Here is a 24,143-nt window from a genome sequence, read left to right as displayed (position 1 = left end):
TCATGACACACGAAATAATCACAGATCTTCTCATTGATGCCATCTTACATTTGATTAATTACAGTAACTATGTCTAAAGTTATTCAGGAACTCTGTCCTCCTCCTATTCCTAGAAGTACCTTGGAATACTTTAATGCCCATCTTACATGTTATTAACCAGCACTTTTATTTACCTGTGTAATACCCTTGAAACTATTCTTTTTAAATAAGAGGCTTTAAAAAAATATATAGTCAATGCTTGCTTAAAGTACCTAATATTTCCCTGTTTCTTTTTTCACCTTTCTTTTTTTATTGACTTACTTTTTTCTTTGTTTTCCTGAATCCAAGTTCTTGTTTTCTGAAGTATACATTTTAAAAGTATCTTCAGCAAGTGCAGTGGCATGTCCCTGTAGTCCCAATTACTCAGCATGGTGAGGCAAGAGGATCATTTGAGACAGGACTTTGAGGCTGCAGCATGCTATAATTGCATCTCTGAGTAGCCACTGTACTCCAGCCTGGGCAACATAGCAAGACCCCATCTCTGGGGAAAAGAAAGTTCCTTCAGTGAAGGTCTGTTAATGATAAACTCTCTAAATGTTTGTTTTTCTAAAAAAGTCCTTATTTTTGCCCTTAATTTTGACTAATTACCTGAATATGCATTTCTAGATTGGCAGCCATTTCATTTCTCAGTAGTTTCTATTATTGCTGTTATGAAATGTGCTGTCATTTTAATTGCCATTTCTTTATACTGAATCTACTTTTCTCTCTAGTTAATATTTTCCCTGTGCCTTTGGTGTTCTATGGTTTCACTATTACATGTCTAGATGTGGTTTTATTTGTATATTCCTACTCAATCCTTATTGTGTTTTGTGAGTTTGAGGGTTTTATGTCTTTTTTCAATTTTGTAAAGTTCTTAAACTTTTTCTCAAATATTAACTTTTACATCTAATCTTTCCTTTTGGAAATCATATTTATTGACTCAGTTGTGCATCCAACATACGTATTGAGTACATACTCTCTTCTAGCAATAGTCTAGGCATTGAGAACATAATAGTACAAAAAAAGAACAGACAAAATCATCGCCTTCATATTCGTCATATTCTGTCCTATTTTATCTTCAATATTTCTTGATCTATTATATTTTCCATCTCTATGTGATATATTATATTCTCAGCTCTATCTTCCAATCCATTAAGTCTTTTTTTCAGCTCTATCCATCCACTGTTTCATCCATCTACTGAGGTTTTAATTTCTAGAGATTTCTTTTTTAAAAACAAAATTTCTGGTTTTTAAAAAAGTGACTTGGTCTTTTAAAATAAAAATAATTATTCTTTATACATTGACTGATTTTGAATATATAATTTTATAATTTGAAGTCAATAATTTCATTACCTGAAATTTTTAAATATCTAATCTGCTATGTGTTTAATCTGCTTACATGTGCTCATATTGGCTTATTTTCTTGGGTGTTTTGTAATATTAAATTTTTAAGTTCAGCATAAGTAAGATTTTATTTGTGTAAGTACTGAGTGGTCTGTGTTGAGTGTGGTACCTTCAAAGTGGTTTATATTTGCTTCTGCTAGGAATCCCAGCAATATTGTCAGTTCTGAGCTCACTTGTTGTTAGTGGTGGTGACATCTTGGCTTTGGAGATTCTTGAAGTGATAGAATAAATGGCATAATGTATCATTATATACACATTGTATGTGTGTGTGTGTGTGTGTGTGTGTATGCTTTTAAAAGTGGAAAGAGGGATGAAAATATAAAGGATTATTAGTATGATGCCAATGTAGAATATGACTGTAAGGTAATAACTATGTGGTCCTTGTTCCATACATTATTAAGTAGTTGTGGAATAAATGTATAAAAATGTCAACCACACATGAAAATGTTTGTGAAGAAGTCCAAATATCTCTCCTCCCTGACAACATAATTTATACCTAGAAAACACTGCAGATACCACCAAAAGAGTCCTAGAACTGATAAATGACTTCAGTAAAATTTTAGGATACAAAACTCAATGTACAACAAGCAGTATCATTTCTACACCTAGTAACATTCAAGATGAGAGCCAAAACAAGAACACAATCCCATTTACAATAGCTGCAAAAAACTAAAATACCTAGGAATGCTTCTAACAAAGGAGCTGAAAAATCTCTACAAGGACAACTACAACTACAAAACACTACTGAAAGAAATCACAGATGACACAAACAAATGGAAAAATATTCCATGCTCATGGATTGGAAGAATCAGTATAATGAAAATAGCCATACTGCCCAAAGCAATCTATAGATTCAACACAATGCCTATCAAACTATCAACATCAGCTGGGTGCAGGTGGCTCACACCTGTAATTCCAGCACTTTGGGGGGCCAAGGCAGGTGGATCACTTGAGGCCAGTTTGAGACCAGCCTGGCCAACATGGTGAAACCCTGTCTCTACTAAAAATACAAAAAATTAACTAGGCCTGGTGGTGCACGCCTGTGGTTCCAGCTATTTCAGGAGGCTTAGGCATAAGAATCACTTGAACCTGGGAGGCAGAGGTTACAGTGAGTTGGGATCCCATCACTGCACTCCAGCCTGGGTGACAGAGTGAGACTCTGTCTTAAAACAAACAAACAAACAAAAAATCTACCAACATCATTTTTCACAATATTAGGAAAACCTATTCTAAAATTCATATATAACCAAAAAAGAGTCCAAATACCTGAAGCAATCCTAAAAAAAAAGTACAAAGCTGGAGGCATCACATTACCAGACCTTAAACTATACTATAAGGCTACAATAACTAAGACAGCATGGTACTGGTATAAAAACAGACACATAGACCAATGGAACGGAATAGAGAACCCAGAAATAAAGCCGCACACCTACAACTATCTGATCTTTGACAAAGTCAACAAAACTAAGCAATGAGGAAAGGAGACCGTATTCGATAAATGACTAGCCATATGCAGAAGAATGAAACTGAATTCCTACCTATCACCATATACAAAGATTAACTCAAGGTGGATTAAAGATTTAAATGTAAGACCTCCAACTATAAGAATCCTCAAAGATAATCTAGGAAACACCATTTTGGACATTGGTCTTGGGAAAGAATTTATGACTAAGTCCTCAACCACAATTGCAACAAAAACAAAAATTGACAAGTGGGACCTAATTAAGCTAAAGAGCTTCTGTTTCTGTAGCAGTACCATGCTGTTTTAGTTACTATAGCCTTATAACATAGTTTGAAGTCAGGTAATGTGATGTCTCCAACTTTGTTCTTTTTGCTTAGGATTGGTTTGTGTGTGTGTGTGTGTGTGTGTGTGTGTGTGTGTGTTGGTTCCATACAAATTTTAGAATAGTTTTCTCTAATTCTGTGAAAAATGATGTTGGTAATTTGATAGGAATTGTGTTGAATCTATAGATTGCTTTGGGCAGTATGGCCATTTTAACAATTCTGATTCTTCTAACCCATGAGCTTCTTTCTATACAGCAAAAGAAACTATCAACAAAGTAAACAGATAACCTAGAGAATGGGAGAAAATATTCGTGAACTATGCATCTGACAAAGTTCTGATATCCAAAGTCAATAAATAACTTAAACAATTCGACATGCAAAAAACAATTAGTCCCATTAAAAAGTGGACAAAGGACATGAACAGACCCTTCTCAAAAGAAGACATATAAGCAGCTGACAAACATGAAAAAATGCTCAACTTTAGCAATCATCAGAGAAATGCAAATCAAAATCACAATGAGATACTATCCCATACCAGCTAGAATGGCTTTTGTTAAAAAGTCAAAAAACAGCAGATGTTGGTGAGGCTGCAGATGCAGAGAAAAGGGAAAGCTTATACCCAGTTGGTGGGAATGTAAATTAGTTCAGCCACTGTGGAAACCAGTGTGAAGATTTCTCAAAGAACAAAGAACTACCACTTGACCCAGCAATTCCATTACTGGGTATATACTCAAAGGAAAATAAATTATTCTACCAGAAAGACATATGCAGTTTTATGTTCATTGCAGCACTATTCACAATAGCAAAGACATGGAATCAACCTAGGTGGTCATTAACAGTGGATTGCGTAAAGAAAATATGGTACATATGCACCATGGAATACTACACAGCCATAAAAACAAAGTCATGTCCTTTGCAGCAACATGGATGCAGCTAGAGGCCATTTATCCTAAGTGAACTAAAGCAGAAACAGAAACTAAATACCATACTTTTTTTCACTTATAAGTGGGGGCTAAGCATTTGTACAAATAGGCATAAGGATGGGAACAATAGACACTGGAGACTGGAAAAAGAGGGAGGGAAGAAGGTAAGGAATGAAAAACTTCCTGTTGTGTACTATCCTCACTAGCTGGGTGACAGCATAATTTATGCCCCCAAACCTCAGTGTCATAAAATATACCCTTGTAACAAACCTGCTCATGTACCCTCTGAATCTAAAATAAAAGTTGAAATTATAAAAAATTTTTAAAAAGAAAGTGAGAGATAAACACTTTCCCAGACAAATAAAAACAAGGAAATCATTGGCAACAGACCTACTCAACAAGAAATGAAAGAAATTCTTCAGAGATAAGGAATATAATATATTCAGACACTTTTATCCATCCAAAAGAATGAAGAACACTGGAAATGCAATAAAGATATTTATTAGAAAGAAAGAGAGAGAGAGAGAAAGAAAGGAAAGAAAGAAAAAGAAAGGAAGGAAGAAAGAAAAAAAGAAAGAAAGAGAAAAGAAAGAAAGAGAGAAAGTGAAAAGAAAAGAAAGAAAGAATTTGTAGCTCACTGTAGGTTATAAACCCAAAGCTAGCTTTTAGGGTTATGGTATCCTTAAGGGAAATAAAAATAATAGCTAACATTTATCTGCACTTACTGTGCACCAGACACTGTTGTAAATCCTTTCCATGTATCAACTCCTTGAATACTTGCAACAATCCTAGGAGCCAGATAGTAACAATATTCTAACTTTAAAAATTAGGAAACAGAGGCTCAGACAGATAAGTGATTGCCTGAGATTGCAGAGCTGGTAAAAGCAGAGCCGAGCCCTTAGCCTGGGCATTCTGATGCAGTCCATGTTCTTAACCACTATGCTATGCTGCCTCTAAAGGAAGGGAGGGAGAAATCATTACATCCTCTGCCTTAGGACATCTCCATTCTTCTCTTTCAAGTTTCCACTCCCATGCCAAATTCATTCTTCCCACCACCAACTGCTTTATTTCAGGTATTCCTTCCCTTTTGCCAGTGGGCCATTCCCTGAAGACTGCTTTCAGCGTAGGTAAGAGAGACTTAAAAGGTTAATGAATGCTGAAGTGGAGGTGTGTTGAGTGAGAGTGAACCATCCTGATAAACAAGCCTGGAGCAGCACAATTTGTGGCTTTTTCATTGTCCTACTTCTCCAATTTGACACCCCACCACTTTAGGATAAATTACTTTAAAATTGACAATGACTAGGTCACTGTGAGAATGACTCTCTAAATCTGGCTTGATGGGTTTGACATTAAATAGATTTGGTCCTTAGAAGTTGCTCATTTTAATATGCACAGGTACTGACCCAATGTCGAGCCCAAACATAAACACATACACATATGTATTTCAAAAGAACAGGATATTTTCTGGAATGCAAGTCAGAAAAACCCTAATTGCAAAGCTGATCCCTTGCCAAAAAGCTTTAAATGATTCAATTATACCACTAAAACAGGTGAAAATTTTTTTTTGTCTTTTTGAATATTTGTTAAAGGAAGCAGTTAACTGTTTATTCAGGTTTTCCCCCTTTTTGTAGGAAATCTCATTTTGGAGAATTTTTTCTTCATGCCATATACAGAATTTGAAGATATACAATTTTTGAAGTTGAAAAATCTCTTTGTAGTAAAGTGCTGTGTAATAAGAAATTCATAGCTTTAGGAGGCTCACAGTAATATCAAAGTTCATAACTGATGTATCTATACCTGATATATTACTATATTCACTGCAATTATGAGCAATGTGAAGTAATTTATCTTTATGGACAGCTGCTTAACTTTTCTAGTTAGAAATCATAGAATATTTGCCTTATGTTCAACAATGTCACTGACACGATCCTATACACAATGGCCTCATTCAAAAGGCCCCTTTCAAAATTCTCTGATAATTCATTGCTTTCTTAGCATGGAAACTGAGTTTTAGTGTTCATGACCAAGACACAGATGCCTGTCATGTATTTTTCATTGAGTTGTACCTTCCACTTTTATTGAGGCTTGTTTCATTCAGAAAACATCTCATTGCCACTTATTAATAAACTATTATTTGGACATTGTTTGCTATGCTTCTCAGTGTCATCTATATAAACTCTGTTCCCAGGAAAACAGACTCTGAAATGGTGATTACCATGCAGAACATTTATAGGGGAGTGCTCTGAGAAACAATACCTGTTAGGGAGTGGATGAAGCAGGATTGGGCAGAGGAAAAATGTGCACTGTAATGCAGCTGTGAAAAAAAAGGTCTCAACTAATCTCTCACAGGGACCTCTGGAACTGGGATGACCCTTCAGAGTCATCCTATGACCAGGGACCAGGCCTTCATATCTCCATGATGACTAGTCATTGGATGCAGGTTGTCCAATGGAAGGAGCAAAATGTTGAATGAGGCCATTCCGTTTGACCACAGAAAATTTCTATAGGCAGACTTGGCTACAAACCAACAGCTGAGAGAATAAGTACCTAGGTCCTGGAGAGGGGATTTGGGCAACGTATCATCATGTCCACTATAGTCTACCTCAGCACTGTTCTAAATGGTTGCTTTGTATAATAAATTTATCCTATATGGAAACAGCTTCTCTGATAAGCTGATTGATCTCTTGTTCTGAGGAAATTTATAATAAGAAAGTTAGTAAGAGGATCTAACATGTCTGTGATTAACTGGTTTCCTTGAGGGATGGTGCCATTCTTTGGGCCCAGCATTAGCTTCTGTTGCTGGCAGATTTCACACCAGGGCAGCGTTGAATGATGCATAGCTTCTATCCCTCACCATAGCTATTCCATTTATGTGCCTATTGGATCACACTAGAGTGACTGATGACAGAGGCTTGATGTCATTTAGCTGAGTCATTCTCTCTACTTTGTGTTTTATTGCCTCTTTTGTGATGAATGCTCTCATGGGCATTAACATGGGATAAAAAAGATGTTTATACTTTGTGCCCAAGTCATGTGTTCACCACTCCAGTTCTTATCAAGGCTGCAATTGGTGTGCATCATCTCTGTGGTAGGCTGAATAATGGCCCACAAAAAATGTCCGCATCCTAAACCCCAGAACCTGTGAATGTAATCTTACATGGGCAAGGAACTTTTCAGATATAATATAATTGATAATCTTGAGATAGGGAGATCATCCTGGATTATGTGGGTGTGCCCAGTATAATCAAGGGTCCTTATAAGTGGGGAAACAAGGTCAAAGGTGGAAGAAAGAGAGGGAATGATAAAAAGCAGAGGTTGAAGTGATGTGCTTTGAAGATGGAGGAAGGGACCATGAGCCAAGGAATGCAAGTGGCCTCTAGAAGCTAGAACAGATTTAAAAAAAAAAAAAAATGCCCTCAGAGCCTCCAGAGGGCACCAGCCCTGCTGACACCTTGACTTTAGTCCAGTGAGACTGATTTTTGACTTCTGACCTCCAGAATTTTAATTTCTCAACACAAATTCTTGAGCCAGTAAGTATGTGATAATTATTTGCAACTATAACAAGAAGACAATTGCAGTATCACTCCTTTACAACCTATTCTGGATTTCCTTCATCTTCAGCTAGCACCTCTACTGATCTAAGTTGCCTCCTAGTTGAGTTACTCAGATGCTCTTTCTTGAGGGGTCTGAGTCCCTGGACTCCATTCCTTTCTCAGGCTGTGACTGCTCCATTGTCCATTTACCATCAAAATTGGGCAAGGGAGTACGAAGAGATACCCCCATTGTGTAACAGCAGCCTACTGTCTTCCAATGTTCATGGCCAATTACTCCTGCCAGGTTGGCAACTCCTTTCTTAATATGCTGGTCCCTTGACACAAAGAACCTGAGGTGACTGGGCTGTTGGGCTCATGTATTCTACCTGCAGGGAATACAGTACCATGCAGTGGTCACTGTTTTAGTATGTGTACTGCCCCTTGGAGGATGGTGTTTCATCCTTTACAGGATATAAGGTTGAGTTGCTTCTTTGCAAGCCTGCTCCATTGATTCATCAGTCTAGTAGTATTGGGGTGGGGGCAGAAGAGGTTATGGTATGTGATAAAACCAGTGAGTCCCATGATTATGTGCCTACTGCTGTACATCCTTTGCTATAAAATGGTTCTTTGGTTTGATGCAGTGTTACGTAGAATCCTATGTCAGCAGACCAAATGCTCTGTGATCCCTCAAATAGTGAACCAGGCTTAAGCCCTGTGAGCAGAAAAAAACCCAACCCTGGATTACATGTAAATTCCACTCAATATGATTGACGTCCCTTCCAAGGTGGAAAAGGTCTGATGTAAATAACTTGCCACCAAGTGATTGATTTGTTTCCTTGAGGGGTGGTGCCATTCTGAGGACTCAGCAGGGGCCTCTGTTGCTGGTAGATTTACATCAAGGCAGTGGTGGGTGATGCCTAGCCTCTATCCCTCACCATGGCTACTCCATTTATGTGCTGACTGGATCACACTGGAGTGACTGATGACAGAGGCTTGGTTGATGTCATTTGGCTGAGTCATTCCCTCTGCTTTGTGTTTCAGTGCCTCTTGTGTAGTGAATATTCCCATGAGCATAAAAGATGTTTATACTTTATGTCCAATCCCATGTGTGGATCCATGCTTCTTACCCAGAGCTCCTTATTTCCAGTTTCTCAATCTTTCTTTTTTCAGGCCATTGGCCATTCAGCCAAGCCATTTCTCTTGCCACACAAAATTAATGATCAGGTGCATGACTGAAGCTGTGACCACTGGGAGAATGTTCTCTCACTTTTGTCTTTCAGGGTCACCCCTGAGTAGGTCTATACATAAGAGAAGTCAAATTTTGAATTGCACCCACATACCTAGCCAACCCATCAGTAAACCAAGTTGAGACATTTTCCTCCTCTGTCAGCTGGCCATGAGGGAACCCCTCATGTGGCCATAAGTGTCACCTGAGTGTAAGATGTTATTTCTATAGTGGTTGATGACATAGGGGTCCAGGTCACCTGCTCACACAGCTTATTTGTGCACTCTGGCTTTGTTGATGTCTGATCCAAAATGTACCACTTCCTAGTAAAATACTTGAACTTCAAAACTTAAGAAAAAACTCAAGCATAATATGAGCTAATATGACATGTTTAAGGCCAAATGTATCTATCATATCACTTTATATAAATGGGTAAAACTCACCTATTTTTTAAAAAAGACTTTTAGATTAGATCACCAGGAAAAATCTAGCAAAGAAGAGACGTATATTTAATGACTTAGGAAATGATTTAGAAAATGTAAAAATAGGCTGGACATGGTGGCTCACACTTATAATCCCAGCACTTTGGGAAGCCAAGGTGGGGAGGGTCACTTGAGCCTAGGAGTTCAAGACTAGCCAGGTTAAAATAGCAAGACTCCATCTCTACAAAAAAAAAATTAAACAAATTAGCTGGGAATGGTGGCATGTACCTGTAATCCCAGCTACTTAGGAGGCTGGGATAGGAGGAACCCTTGAGCCCAGGAGGTTGAGGCTGCAGTGAGCCATGGCACCACTGCACTCCAACCTGGGTGGCAGAGAGAACCTGTCTGAAAAAAACCAAAAATTAAAAATTAGAAAATCTAAAATAAAAAGATGCAAAATTAAACAATGATTTACTTGACTATAAAACACATGTGAGTAATTCAAATTAAAGCAAATTGTTTTGATGTTTACCACAAAACCATATCACATATTCAAACCTAATATATAGGCTATTTCTTTTTTTTTTTTAACATACCATGCCAAATTAACAGATAAAGCACAGGAAATAATCCTTTGACACAGAAAATCAATGCTGAGTCAAAAATAATCCTCTTTGCTTAAAATTGTGAGAAAGAGTTTGCCCAATCATTTGCTAAGGCAGGGCCCTCTGTTCTCATATGAAGACTTGTGAAGTCTACATGTAGCTCCACCATGCTTAAATTGTTGATTATGATAGAATGGTTTGGACCCAGACGATGATCAAGGACTTCTGTATACCCTATGTACTAGGCATATTTTTTACTATTAAGAATCATTGAATAATGCTACTAAATTGTTTCCTAGAAAGTTATATAAAGAGAGTTAACAACCACTCATTTGATACAATATAGGTTGTAAAATAAATTTTAAAAATAAGAATAAAATAGGCAAATGATATGAGGAAAATTTAAACCAAAAGGAACAGGGATCATGTTCTTTAGTCAGATAAAAAATTCATGCCAGAAGCATTCAGTAAAATAAAGGCACTTTGTTTTTCTAATGGATTTAGTTCACAAGAGTTATAAAAATTAAGAATATCTTTATGTTAAATTACATAGCAATAACATTCATAAAAGAAAAACTCCAGGAGATACCAGTAACAACAGATAGACACATTAGTTGCAGGAAATGTTAATTCACTTCTGTTGAGCCACTGTAAGGTCAAATAATAAGTAAGATTACAGAGAGCTTAAATCTTCCAAAATCCTTTTATGGACTTAGCATAAAATTGATATGACACCTGACAAACATAAGACCAAATATTGATGCAAAAAAGTTTTTTTTTTTTTCAACTGTATTGTTCTTTTTTTGTTTGTTTGTTTTTTTTTCTTTATTATTATTATTATTATACTTTAGACTCTATGATACATGTGCACAACGTGCAAGTAAGTTACATATGTATACATGTGCCATGCTGGTGCGCTGCACCCACCAACTCGTCATCTAGCATTAGGTATGTCTCCCAATGCTATCCCTCCCCCCTCCCCCCACCCCACAACAGTCCCCGAAGTGTGATGTTCCCCTTCCTGTGTCCATGTGTTCTCATTGTTCAATTCCCACCTATGACTGAGAATATGCGGTGTTTGGTTTTTTGTTTTTGCGATAGTTTACTGAGAATGATCATTTCCAATTTCATCCATGTCCCTACAAAGGACGTGAACTCATCATTTTTTATGGCTGCATAGTATTCCATGGTGTATATGTGCCACATTTTCTTAATCCAGTCTATCATTGTTGGACATTTGGGTTGGTTCCAAGTCTTTGCTATTGTGAATAATGCTGCAATAAACATACGTGTGCATGTGTCTTTATAGCAGCATGATTTATAGTCCTTTGGGTATATACCCAGTAATGGGATGGCTGGGTCAAATGCAATTTCTAGTTCTAGATCCCTGAGGAATCGCCACACTGACTTCCACAAGGGTTGAACTAGTTTACAGTCCCACCAACAGTGTAAAAGTGTTCCTATTTCTCCACATCCTCTCCAGCACCTGTTGTTTCCTGACTTTTTAATGATTGCCATTCTAACTGGTGTGAGATGGTATCTCATTGTGGTTTTGATTTGCATTTCTCTGATGGCCAGTGATGGTGAGCATTTTTTCATGTGTTTTTTGGCTGCATAAATGTCTTCTTTTCAGAAGTGTCTGTTTATGTCCTTCGCCCACTTTTTGATGGGGTTGTTTGTTTTTTTCTTGTAAATTTGTTAGAGTTCATTGTAGATTCTGGATATTAGCCCTTTGTCAGATGAGTAGGTTGCGAAAATGTTCTCCCATTTTGTAGGTTGCCTGTTCACTCTGATGGTAGTTTCCTTTGCTGTGCAGAAGCTCTTTAGTTTAATTAGATCCCATTTGTTAATTTTGGCTTTTGTTGCCATTGCTTTTGGTGTTTTAGACATGAAGTCCTTGCCCATGCCTATGTCCTGAATGGTATTGCCTAGGTTTTCTTCTAGGATTTTTATGGTTTTAGGTCTAACATTTAAGTCTTTAATCCATCTTGAATTGATTTTTGTATAAGGTGTAAGGAAGGGATCCAGTTTCAGCTTTCTACATATGGCTAGCCAGTTTTCCCAGCACCATTTATTAAATAGGGAATCCTTTCCCCATTTCTTGTTTTTGTCAGGTTTGTCAAAGATCAGATAGTTGTAGATATGTGGCATTATTTCTGATGGCTCTGTTCTGTTCCATTGATCTATATCTCTGTTTTGGTACCAGTACCATGCTGTTTTGCTTACTGTAGCCTTGTAGTATAGTTTGAAGTCAGGTAGTGTGATGCCTCCAGCTTTGTTCTTTTGGCTTAGGATTGACTTGGCGATGTGGGCTCTTTTTTGGTTCCATGTGAACTTTAAAGTAGTTTTTTCCAATTCTGTGAAGAAAGTCATTGGTAACTTGATGGGGATGGCATTGAATCTGTAAATTACCTTGGGCAGTATGGCCATTTTCACGATATTGGTTCTTCCTACCCATGAGCATGGAATGTTCTTCCATTTGTTTGTATCCTCTTTTATTTCCTTGAGCAGTGGTTTGTAGTTCTCCTTGAAGAGGTCCTTCACATCCCTTGTAAGCTGGATTCCTAGGTATTTTATTCTCTTTGAAGCAATTGTGAATGGGAGTTCACTCATGATTTGGCTCTCTGTTTGTCTGTTATTGATGTATAAGAATGCTTGTGATTTTTGTACATTGATTTTGTATCCTGAGACTTTGCTGAAGTTGCTTATCAGCTTAAGGAGATTTTGGGCTGAGACAATGGGGTTTTCTAGATATACTATCATGTCATCTGCAAACAGGGACAATTTGACTTCCTCTTTTCCTAATTGAATACCCTTGATTTCCTTCTCCTGCCTAATTGCCCTGGCCAGAACTTCCAACACTATGTTGAATAGAAGTGGTGAGAGAGGGCATCCCTGTCTTGTGCCAGTTTTCAAAGGGAATGCTTCCAGTTTTTGCCCATTCAGTATGATATTGGCTGTGGGTTTGTCATAGATAGCTCTTATTATTTTGAGATACGTCCCATCAATACCTAATTTATTGAGAATTTTTAGCATGAAGGTTGTTGAATTTTGTCAAAGGCCTTTTCTGCATCTATTGAGATAATCATGTGGTTTTTGTCTTTGGTTCTGTTTATATGCTGGATTACATTTATTGATTTGCGTATATTGAACCAGCCTTGCATCCCAGGGATGAAGCCCACTTGATCATGATGGATAAGCTTTTTGATGTGCTGCTGGATTCTGTTTGCCAGAATTTTATTGAGGATTTTTGCATCAATGTTCATCAAGGATATTGGTCTAAAATTCTCTTTTTTTGTTGTGTCTCTGCCAGGCTTTGGTATCAGGATGATGCTGGCCGCATAAAATGAGTTAGGGAGGATTCCCTCTTTTTCTATTGATTGGAATAGTTTCAGAAGGAATGGTACCAGCTCCTCCTTGTACCTCTGGTAGAATTCGGCTGTGAACCCATCTGGTCCTGGACTTTTTTTGGTTGGTAAGCTATTGATTATTGCCACAATTTCAGCTCCTGTTATTGGTCTATTCAGAGATTCAACTTCTTCCTGGTTTAGTCTTGGGAGGGTGTATGTGTTGAGGAATTTATCCATTTCTTCTAGATTTTCTAGTTTATTTGTGTAGAGGTGTTTGTAACATTCTCTGATGGTAGTTTGTATTTCTGTGGGATTGGTGGTGATATCCCCTTTATCATTTTTTATTGCATCTATTTGATTCTTCTCTCTTTTTTTCTTTATTAATCTTGCTAGAGGTCTATCAATTTTGTTGATCCTTTCAAAAAACCAGCTCCTGGATTCATTTATTTTTTGAAGGGTTTTTTGTGTCTCTATTTCCTTCAGTTCTGCTCTGATTTTAGTTATTTCTTGCCTTCTGCTAGCTTTTGAATGTGTTTGCTCTTGCTTTTCTAGTTCTTTTAATTGTGATGTTAGGGTGTCAATTTTGGATCTTTCCTGCTTTCTCTTGTGGGCATTTAGTGCTATAAATTTCCCTCTACACACTGCTTTGAATGCATCCCAGAGGTTCTGGTATGTTGTGTCTTGGTTCTCGTTGGTTTCAAAGAACATCTTTATTTCTGCCTTCATTTCGTTATGTACCCAGTAGTCATTCAGGAGCAGGTTGTTCAGTTTCCATGTAGTTGAGCGGTTTTGAGTGAGATTCTTAATCCTGAGTTCTAGCTTGATTGCATTGTGATCTGAGAGATAGTTTGTTATAATTTCTGTTCTTTTACATTTATTGAGGAGAGCTTTACTTCCAAGTATGTGGTCAATTTTGGAATAGGTGTGGTGTGGTGCTGAAAAAAATGTATATTCTGTTGATTTGGGGTGGAGAGTTCTGTAGATGTCTATTAGGTCTGCTTGGTGCACAGCTGAGTTCAATTCCTGGGTATCCTTGTTGACTTTCTGTTTTGTTGATCTGTCTAATGTTGACAGTGGGGTGTTAAAGTCTCCCATTATTAATGTGTGGGAGTCTAAGTCTCTTTGTAGGTCACTCAGGACTTGCTTTATGAATCTGGGTGCTCCTGTATTGGGTGCATATATATTTAGGATAGTTAGCTCTTCTTGTTGAATTAATCCCTTTACCATTATGTAATGGCCTTCTTTGTCTCTTTTGATCTTTGTTGGTTTAAAGTCCGTTTTATCAGAGACTAGGATTGCAACCCCTGCCTTTTTTTGTGTTCCATTTGCTTGGTAGATCTTCCTCCATCCTTTTATTTTGAGCCTATGTGTGTCTCTGCACGTGAGATGGGTTTCCCGAATACAGCACACTGATGGGTCTTGAGTCTTTATCCAATTTGCCAGTCTGTGTCTTTTAATTGGAGCATTTAGTCCATTTACATTTAAAGTTAATATTGTTATGTGTGAATTTGATCCTGTCATTATGATGTTAGCTGGTTATTTTGCTCGTTAGTTGATGCAGTCTCTTCCTAGTCTCGATGGTCTTTACATTTCGGTATGATTTTGCAGTGGCTGGTACCGTTTGTGCCTTTCCATGTTTAGCGCTTCCTTCAGGAGCTCTTTTAGGGCAGGCCTGGTGGTGACAAAATCTCTCAGCATTTGCTTGTCTGTAAAGTATTTTATTTCTCCTTCACTTATGAAGCTTAGTTTGGCAGGATATGAAATTCTGGGTTGAAAATTCTTTTCTTTAAGAATGTTGAATATTGGCCCCCACTCTCTTCTGGCTTGTAGGGTTTCTGCCGAGAGATCTGCTGTTAGTCTGATGGGCTTCCCTTTGATGGTAACCCGACCTTTCTCTCTGGCTGCCCTTAACATTTTTTCCTTCATTTCAACTTTGGTGAATCTGACAATTATGTGTCTTGGAGTTGCTCTTCTCGAGGAGTATCTTTGTGGCATTCTCTGTATTTCCTGAATCTGAATGTTGGCCTGCCTTGCTAGATTGGGGAAGTTCTCCTGGATAATATCCTGCAGAGTGTTTCCCAACTTGGTTCCATTCTCCCTGTCACTTTCAGGTACACCAATCAGATGTAGATTTGGTCTTTTCACATAGTCCCACATTTCTTGGAGGCTTTGCTCATTTCTTTTTATTCTTTTTTCTCTAAACTTCCCTTCTCACTTCATTTCATTCATTTCATCTTCCAGGGCTGATACCCTTTCTTCCATTTGATCGCATCGGCTCCTGAGGCTTCTGCATTCTTCACGTAGTTCTCGAGCCTTGGTTTTCAGCTCCATCAGCTCCTTTAAGCACTTCTCTGTATTGGTTATTCTAGTTATACATTCTTCTAAATTTTTTTCAAAGTTTTCAACTTCTTTGCCTTTGGTTTGAATATCCTCCCGTAGCTCGGAGTAATTTGATCGTCTGAAGCCTTCTTCTCTCAGCTCGTCAAAGTCATTCTCCGTCCAGCTTTGTTCTGTTGCTGGTGAGGAACTGCGTTCCTTTGGAGGAGGAGAGGTACTCTGCTTTTTAGAGTTTCCAGTTTTTCTGCTCTGTTTTTTCCCCATCTTTGTGGTTTTATCTACTTTTGGTCTTTGATGATGGTGATGTACAGATGGGTTTTTGGTGTGGATGTCCTTTCTGTTAGTTTTCCTTCTAACAGACAGGACCCTCAGCTGCAGGTCTGTTGGAGTACCTGGTGGGCCCTGTGAGGTGTCAGTCTGCCCCTGCTGGGGGATGCCTCCCAGTTAGGCTGCTCAGGGGTCAGGGGTCAGGGACCCACTTGAGGAGGCAGTCTGCCCGTTCTCAGATCTCCAGCTGCGTGCTGGGAGAACCACTGCTCTCCTCAAAGCTGTCAGACAGGGACATTTAAGTCTGCAGAGGTTACTGCTGTCTTTTTGTCTGTGCCCTGCCCCCAGAGGTGGAGCCTACAGATGCAGGCAGGCCTCCTTGAGCTGTGGTGGGCTCCACCCAGTTCGAGCTTCCAGGCTGCTTTGTTTACCTAAGCAAGCCTGGGCAATGGCGGGCGCCCCTCCCCCAGCCTCGCTGCCGACTTGCTGTTTGATCTCAGACTGCTGTGCTAGCAATCAGCGAGACTCCGTGGGCGTAGGACCCTCTGAGCCAGGTGCGGGCTATACTCTCCTGGGGCACCGTTTCCTAAGCCCGTCGGAAAAGCACAGTATTCGGGTGGGAGTGGCCCGATTTTCCAAGTGCCGTCTGTCACCCCTGGAAAGGGAACTCCCTGACCCCTTGCGCTTCCCGAGTGAGGCAATGCCTCGCCCCTGCTTCGGCTGGCGCATGGTGAACTCACCCACTGACCTGCGCCCACTGTCTGGCACTCCCTAGTGAGATGAACATGGTACCTCAGATGGAAATGCAGAAATCACCCGTCTTCTGCGTGGCTCGAGCTGGGAGCTGTAGACCGGAGCTGTTCCTATTCGGCCATCTTGGCTCCTTCCCAACTGTATTCGCAAAAAAGTTTTAATAAAATATTAAAAACAGAATTTAGCAGCACATTAAAAAATTATTTCCCAAGATCCAGTACAACATGTTCCAGGAATGCAAAGGTAACTAATATTGAGAAATTTGTTTCTGTAATTTATCATATTGATAGATCTAAGGACAAAAGTATTTGATATATCTATAGATGCTAAAAAGGCATTTAATGAAATTCACAATTTATTCTTTATTTAAAAAAATAAATAAACTCAATAAAATAGCAATAGATTGATACCTCTTTAATATTGTAAATTATAATATTATAAAATCTCTCACCCAAAAAGCCAGCATAATGCTTACTAGGGAAATTAAATCAAATATATAAACTTTGAATATAGAAAGTGATGTATTCTATATAATTTAAAACATTTACTGTATTTTTTTTTTTTTGGTTTTCACCATAAAATTTTATGCCAAAAATCAAGAATCAAAACTAGGAACTAAGCTAGCATTCTTGTTCTAATCACTTTTATGTGAAATAGCATAGAAGATTCTAGCCAACATAATAAGCCATGGGATATATAAAATATATAGATCTCAGAAAGGCTGCATAAAACACAAAAATCTTTTTAGAAAACCCAAGATGATGAACTTAAAATTTATCATAATTAAATATAGTTAAGCTAAACAGCAAGTTACAAAATAAATACAAAAAGCAGGACATGGTGGCTCATGCCTGTAATCCCAGCACTTTGGGAGGCCAAGGCAGGCAGATCACGAGGTCAGGGGATCAAGACCATCCTGACTAACATGGTGAAACCCTGTCTCTACTAAAAACACAAAGAATTAGCTGGGCGTGGTAGCACGCTCCTGTAGTCCCAGCTACTCGGGAGGCTGAGGCAGGAGAATTGCTTGAACCCTGGAGGCGGAGGTTGCAGTGACCTGAGATTGCGCCACTGCACTCCAGCCTGGGTGACAGAGTGAGACTCCATCTAAAAAAAAAAAAAAAAAAAAAAAAAGTTCATTTAATCAGCAAAACTAATTATAATTAAAAGTTCTAATGAGAAAAAATATTTTGTTAACAACAACAGAAAGACAAAATACACTAGGAAACACAGTTAAAAATTTGTGAAGCTCAATAGCATTTTTTCTCTAATGAGAAAAAATATTTTGTTAACAACAGAAAGACAAAATACACTAGGAAACACAGTTAAAAATTTGTGAAGCTCAATAGCAAAGACATGGAGTCAACCTAAATGCCCATCAATGGCACCCTGGATAAAGAAAACGTGGTATATATACAGCATGGAATATTACATCCAACCATAAAAAAGAACAAGATCATGTTCTTCTCAGGAACACGGAGTTGGAGGCCATTATCCTTAGCAAATTAATGCAGGAACAGAAAAACAAATACTGTGTGTTGTCACTTTAAGTGGGAGCTAAATGGTAAGAACACATGGACCCATAGAGGGGAACAACACACACTGGGGCCTATCAGAGGATAGATGGTGGGAGGAAGGAAAGGATCAGAAAAAATAACTAATGGGTACTAGGTATAATACTTGGGTGACAAAATAATCTGTATAACAAACTCCCATGACATGAGTTTACCTAAATAACAAACTTGCACATGTACCCCTGAACTTAAAATAAAAGTTACAAAAAATTCTGAAGCTTACATAGGGAAACTTGCAAAATTAGTATTGTAAATGAATTGAGAAATGGCAGACAGAAAAGACAGCCCTGAAATAGAATCTGATATTGTGTCCAGAATTGGTGGGTTCTTGGTCTCACTGACTTCAAGAATAAAGCCGCGGACCCTCGCGGTGAGTGTTATAGCTCTTAAGGTGGCGCGTCTGCAGTTTGTTCCTTCTGATGTTTGGATGTGTTAGGAGTTTCTTCCTTCTGGTGGGTTCGTAGTCTCACTGGCTCGGGAGTGAAGCTGCAGACCTTTGCCGTGAGTGTTACAGTTCTTAAGGCAGCGCGTCTGGAGTTGTTCGTTCCTCCTGGTGGGCTCGTGGTTTCGCTGGGTTCAGGAGTGAAGCTGCAGATCTTTGCGGTGAGTGTTACAGCTCATAAAAAGCAGCGTGGACCCAAAGAGTGAGCAGTAGCCAGATTTATTGCAAAGAGTGAAACAACAAAGCTGCCACAGTGTGGAAGGGGACCCAAGCGGGTTGCCAATGCTGGCTCAGGCAGCCTGCTTTTATTCTCTTATCTGGCCCCGCCCACATCCTGCTGATTGGTAGAGCTGAGTGGCCTGATTTGACAGGGTGCTGATTGGTGCGTTTACAATCCCTGAGCTAGATACAAAGGTTCTCCATGTCCCCATCAGATTAGTTAGATACAGAGTTTCGACACACAGGTTCTCTAAAGCCCCACCAGAGCAGCTAGATACAGAGTATCGATGGGTGCACTCACAAACCTTGAGCTAAACACAGGGTGCTGATTGGTGTGTTTACAAACCTTGAGCTAGATACAGAGTGCCGATTGGTGTGTTTACAATCCCTGAGCTAGACATAAAGTTTCTCCAAGGCCCCACCAGAGCAGCTAGATACAGAGTGTCGATTGGTGCACTCACAGACCTTGAGCTAAATACAGAGTGCCGATTGGTGTGTTTACAATCCCTGAGCTAGATATAAAGACTCTCCATGTCCTCACCAGACTCAGGAGCCCAGCTGGCCTCACCTAGTGGATCCCGCACAGGGGCTGCAGGTGGAGCTGCCTGCCAGTCCCGCGCTCTGTGCTCGCACTCCTCAGCCCTTGGGTGGTCGATGGGACTGGGTGCCATGGAGCAGGGGGCGGCGCTCCTCGAGGAGGCTCAGGCTGCACAGGAACCCACTGAGGCGGGGGAAGGCTCCGGCATGGCAGGCTGCAGTCCCGAGGCCTGCCCCGCGGGAAAGCAGCTAAGGCCCGGTGAGAAATCGAGCGCAGCGCCGGTGGGCTGGCACTGCTGGGGGACCCAATATACCCTCCACAGCCACTGGCCCAGGTGCTAAGTCCCTCATTGCCTGGGGCCAGCAGGGCCGGCTGGCTGCTCCAAGTGTGGGGCCGCCAAGCTCACGCCCACCCAGAACTCCAGCTGGCCCGCAAGTGCCGCACACAACCCCGGTTCCTGCTGACGCCTCTCCCTCCACATCTCCGTGCAAGCTGAGGGAGTGGGCTCCGGCCTTGGCCAGCCCGGAAAGGGGCTCCCACAGTGCGGCGGTGGGCTGAAGTCCTCCTCAAGTGCCGCCAAAATGGAAGCCCAGGCAGAGGAGGCGCCAAGAGCGAGGGAGGGCTGTGAGGACTGCCAGCACGGTGTCACCTCTCAATATATTTAAAACAATTACTAGGAAATGAATTATTCACTAAATGGTAGTAGGAAGATTAGGTTAGCTATTTAGAAGAAAATGTACATTTCTACTTATTTCCATAAATACCAGATAGATTTAAGAACTAAGCAAATGGTTAAAAGATGAATTTCTAAAGTAATAAATGTTGAGTGTTTTGTGAAGTTCTTTTTAATCTGGAAAAAAGTAAAGATGATTTTTATTCAAATTTTGAATAAGGAAAACTTGAAGTTAAACAAAAATCTGTTACAGGAATCACACAGAAAGAAAGGAGAATGTGTGGATAATATCTGCATGTGCTTAGAATGCCTCTGTATAAACATAAGGATTTGCTGAGCCTGGTTCCCGCTGAGGAAGGGGACTGGGACAGATGAGGAACAGGGCTGACAGGGAGATTAACTTTTCACTGTAAACCCTTTCTTTGCATCTTTTGAATTTTTGTACGATGTTTATGTATTACCTTTCAAAAAAATGTAAACAACTTAAGTTTCCGATTTAGAAAAGGAAAAACAATGAGGCCCCCAAAATTGACAAGTTTAATTACCTAAAATCTTAGGATGTCATTGAATAGCAGCAAAAAAACTAAAAATAATGAAACATAGAGATATATTTGCAGCCAATTGTCAAATATTCACTTAATACCCTTAATAGAAAAATACATTGTACCAAAGAAGGATTAAAAAAAAAGATGAGGTGACCTAAAGAAAAATATAACATAAGGTACCGTGGGTAGTTCCCAAAGGAGAAAATACAAACAGCCAATAAACACAGAAACATTCAACTTCACTTTTGGGCAAGGAAATTCCTAAGCAAAACAGCGATAAGATACTGTTTCTCACTAATCAAATTAGAAATATTATAAATACTCTGTTCTTGTAAGTGTAGAATAAGGAGATCATGCTATTACCCAGCTGGAGGGAGTTCACATTCGTAAAACCTTTCTGGAACATAGTTCAGCAGTACCTATTTTGAGCCTTAAAAATGTGCCTGTCCTTTGTCTCAGAAATTTTCACTTCTGGAGGCTCTAGTATATAATTTGCAATGTAGAGAGAGCTTCATGCACAAGATGTTTACTGCCCTATTAGTTATAGCAACAGCAACAGAAAATTGTTACAGCTGGAGTTTGCTGTAGTGCTGAAAAACCCCATCACTTCCCATCTCTAATCTCACATGATGATGTCAGGTTCTACATACTTTCCTGTTCTATTATATTTTCAGTTTTGTGAGTCCAGCATGTGAAGTTCACAGTCAGACCAATTTTCCAAATTAATTCAGTGGGCCTGTTTTTCACATTTATTTGTTTTGGAGATCCCATTATTTCTCAGTAAAGATGATCAGGAATTTGAGGGAGAATTAAAGCAGGGGAATGGAGGAAAACCTGGTTGGGGAAAGGTAAAATGGGTTTTGTAGTTATTTGAGTTGAAAAGGGAGAGATGAAATGATGTGTTCCATTATGTCCAGAAAGAGGGAGAAAACTAATGAGGGGAAATTGAAGGGTAATTTGAAACATTTCACAAAAGTTGCTGAAATGTCAGAGTAAAAAGTAACCCCTGCCCTGTAATGGACTTAGAAACTGAAACAGTCTAAAGATTAAACCCACTTGCAAGTGAATAGTTAAGCGCCTGTGTACTCTCAGGGATCCCTGTCTAAGGGTGGTAGTAGAACCTGCTCCATTTTAGCATGTTTGTGTATCTGCCTCTTCCACAAGATTAGGATCTCCAAGGAAGAAAGCCTTTATTGTATTAGGCTTTACACCCTCACCCCTTAGCACACAGCCTGGTGCACCCATTTTTTAAATGACTGAGTTAGTATTTTGTCCTTTGAAGGATAACTTTCTAGAGTATTATTTAACATGAAGATTTTCTTTCCAAACAGGATTACCAAACCAATAACAATGACCAGGCAGTAGTTGAAATCTGTATCACAAGAATCACAACAGCCATCAGAGAGACCGAGTCCATTGAAAAGCATGCAAAGGCCCTTGTGGGGCTCTGGGACTCCTGCTTGGAACATAACCTGAGACCCTTTGGGAAAGATGAAGACACTCCTCATGCAAAAATCGCATCTGATATCATGAGTTGCATTTTACAGGTATGTCAGTGTTCAACATCAGGCTATTTGATACTGAGTTGGCAGCCTAGGTGAACCCGTGATGTCTCTGAACCAAGAGCCAATTCTTCTGTAGCATTTAGATACTGTAAAAAGACACCACAAGCCATCAATAGCTGGGAGGGCTGGTAATTAATAAACTGAGAAAGTTCTATAGAGCTCCTGCTACATGCAAGACACACTGTAGGGAATTCAAGTAATACCACTGCAAGCCTCTAATCTGTTTGGAGAGTATACATATAAAAAGTTAACAATAAAGCAATATGTGCCGAGACCCACAGGAGGAGTACTAAAAAATTCAGAAGAGGAGATCTCTTTCGTCCAGGGAGAACACAGTAGAAGCAGAAAATGAACTGAGGGGCAGTGAGCTCGGGATCTAGCAGGGAAAGTGACTAAGTCATTTCAGACATATTTCTATATGTATTGAGAATTTTTCATGATGATATTTGCCTGTTCTGACCACAGTTAATTCTTTCCTCTGGTATAAATGTGAATTTGGAGTTTTGGCTCAGCCACTAATGAGTTGTGTAACACTGCAATGTTGGGCAAGTCACTTACATTCTTAAGCCGCAGCATCCTGCATGTGAAATGCACATTAAATGACATTGTCTATGACAAATTTACCAACCAGAGATGTTGATAGGTGTTTCTCAAAAAAGAATTTTATGATCAAATAAGTTGGGAAACAATTCTTTTTTTCCCTTTTGAGTGATCACAATGTTTCATGGCATACTAAAGGTTCTGTAAAGTACTGCAATAAAGAAAGCTGGTTAACCTTGTTTAGGCCAGCATTTTCCAGTCTGATTTCACCATGAAACCTCCTTTCTCTTCCCTACTCCCAACACAACACTATGAACATCCCTCAGAACCTGTGTTCCACTGAGCACAGGTCAGGAAATTCTGATTATGTTAAAATGCTTAGCAGTGCATGTTGCAGCTGATATGAGCGTCCTTTATTCTTCTTCCTTTTTTTCCCACAGTTGTTTATGATTAACTGGATCATATTTTACCTTGTCTGCTCAGTCTAGGAATTGATCAACTAAACAAAAGACTCTTCATGCACCACCACACTGTGTCTCCTTCATCCCCAGGGTTAAGGGTAGGTGGGGAGAAAATGAGGATTGCAGCAAAATTAACAAAAGATGAATGGTGCTTGATGGAACACCAAAGACCCAGTGCATTTGCTCTTCATTGGTTATCTTGGTATATTATTGATATATATAAGAAACATAGATTATTTCACTCCAATGTGCACTTTAACAGACATTCAGACAATTTAACCATCCTATCCCTCTCCCCCTGCAGGTTCAAAACCACTGGTCTTTAGGGCAGCACTATCCAATAGAAATCTAATGCAAGCCACAAACAGAAGTCAAATATGTAATTTTAAATGTTCTCGTCTCAGGGTGAGTGGGAGAACAGAGGTGAAGAGGGAGAAAAAGAATACAAATACATTTATTACCACTGAACTGTACACTTAAAAATTGCAAAGATGGTAAATTATATATGTATATTTTATCTCAATTAAAAAATTAAAAAGGAAAAAAATTCTAGTAGCCACTTACATAAAAAGAAAGATGAAATTGATTTTGACAATATATTTCTTCAACCCATTATATCCAAAATAGTATCATTTCAACATGCAATCAATATAGCAATTTTTAAAATTTATTTATTTATTTATTATTATTATTATTATTTTGAGATGGAGTCTCGCTCTGTTGCCCAGGCTGGAGTGCAGTGGCATGATCTCGGCTCACTGCAACCTCCGCCTCCCGGGTTCAAGCGATTCTCCTGCCTCAGCCTCCTGAGTAGCTGAGACTACAGGTGCCTGCCACCACACGTGGCTAATTTTTGTATATTTTTAGTAGAGAAGGGGTTTCACCATATTGGCCGGCCTGGCCTTGAACTCCTGACCTTGTGATTCACCATTTTTTTACACAATTCTTACATATCTGATGTGCA

General features: G+C 39.3%; 1 protein-coding gene across 10 annotated transcripts in view; it reads left to right on the top strand.

Moving 5' to 3' along the window:
* The window catches only part of VEPH1 (ventricular zone expressed PH domain containing 1), a 294,353-nt gene that overhangs the window by 50,848 nt on the left and 219,362 nt on the right, over positions 1-24,143 (top strand). For all 10 annotated transcript variants that reach the window (XM_063661318.1, XM_054483989.1, XM_054483987.1 and 7 more), the window contains one exon: positions 21,945-22,160. In XM_063661318.1, coding sequence (XP_063517388.1) covers positions 21,945-22,160 — 216 coding nt within the window. The remainder of the gene's footprint in view (positions 1-21,944; positions 22,161-24,143) is intronic.

Source organism: Pongo pygmaeus, chromosome 2, assembly GCF_028885625.2.
Source record: "Pongo pygmaeus isolate AG05252 chromosome 2, NHGRI_mPonPyg2-v2.0_pri, whole genome shotgun sequence".
NCBI lineage: Eukaryota > Metazoa > Chordata > Mammalia > Primates > Hominidae > Pongo > Pongo pygmaeus.
Note: the sequence above shows the minus strand (reverse complement) of the source record. Positions and strands in the feature narration are given on the sequence as shown.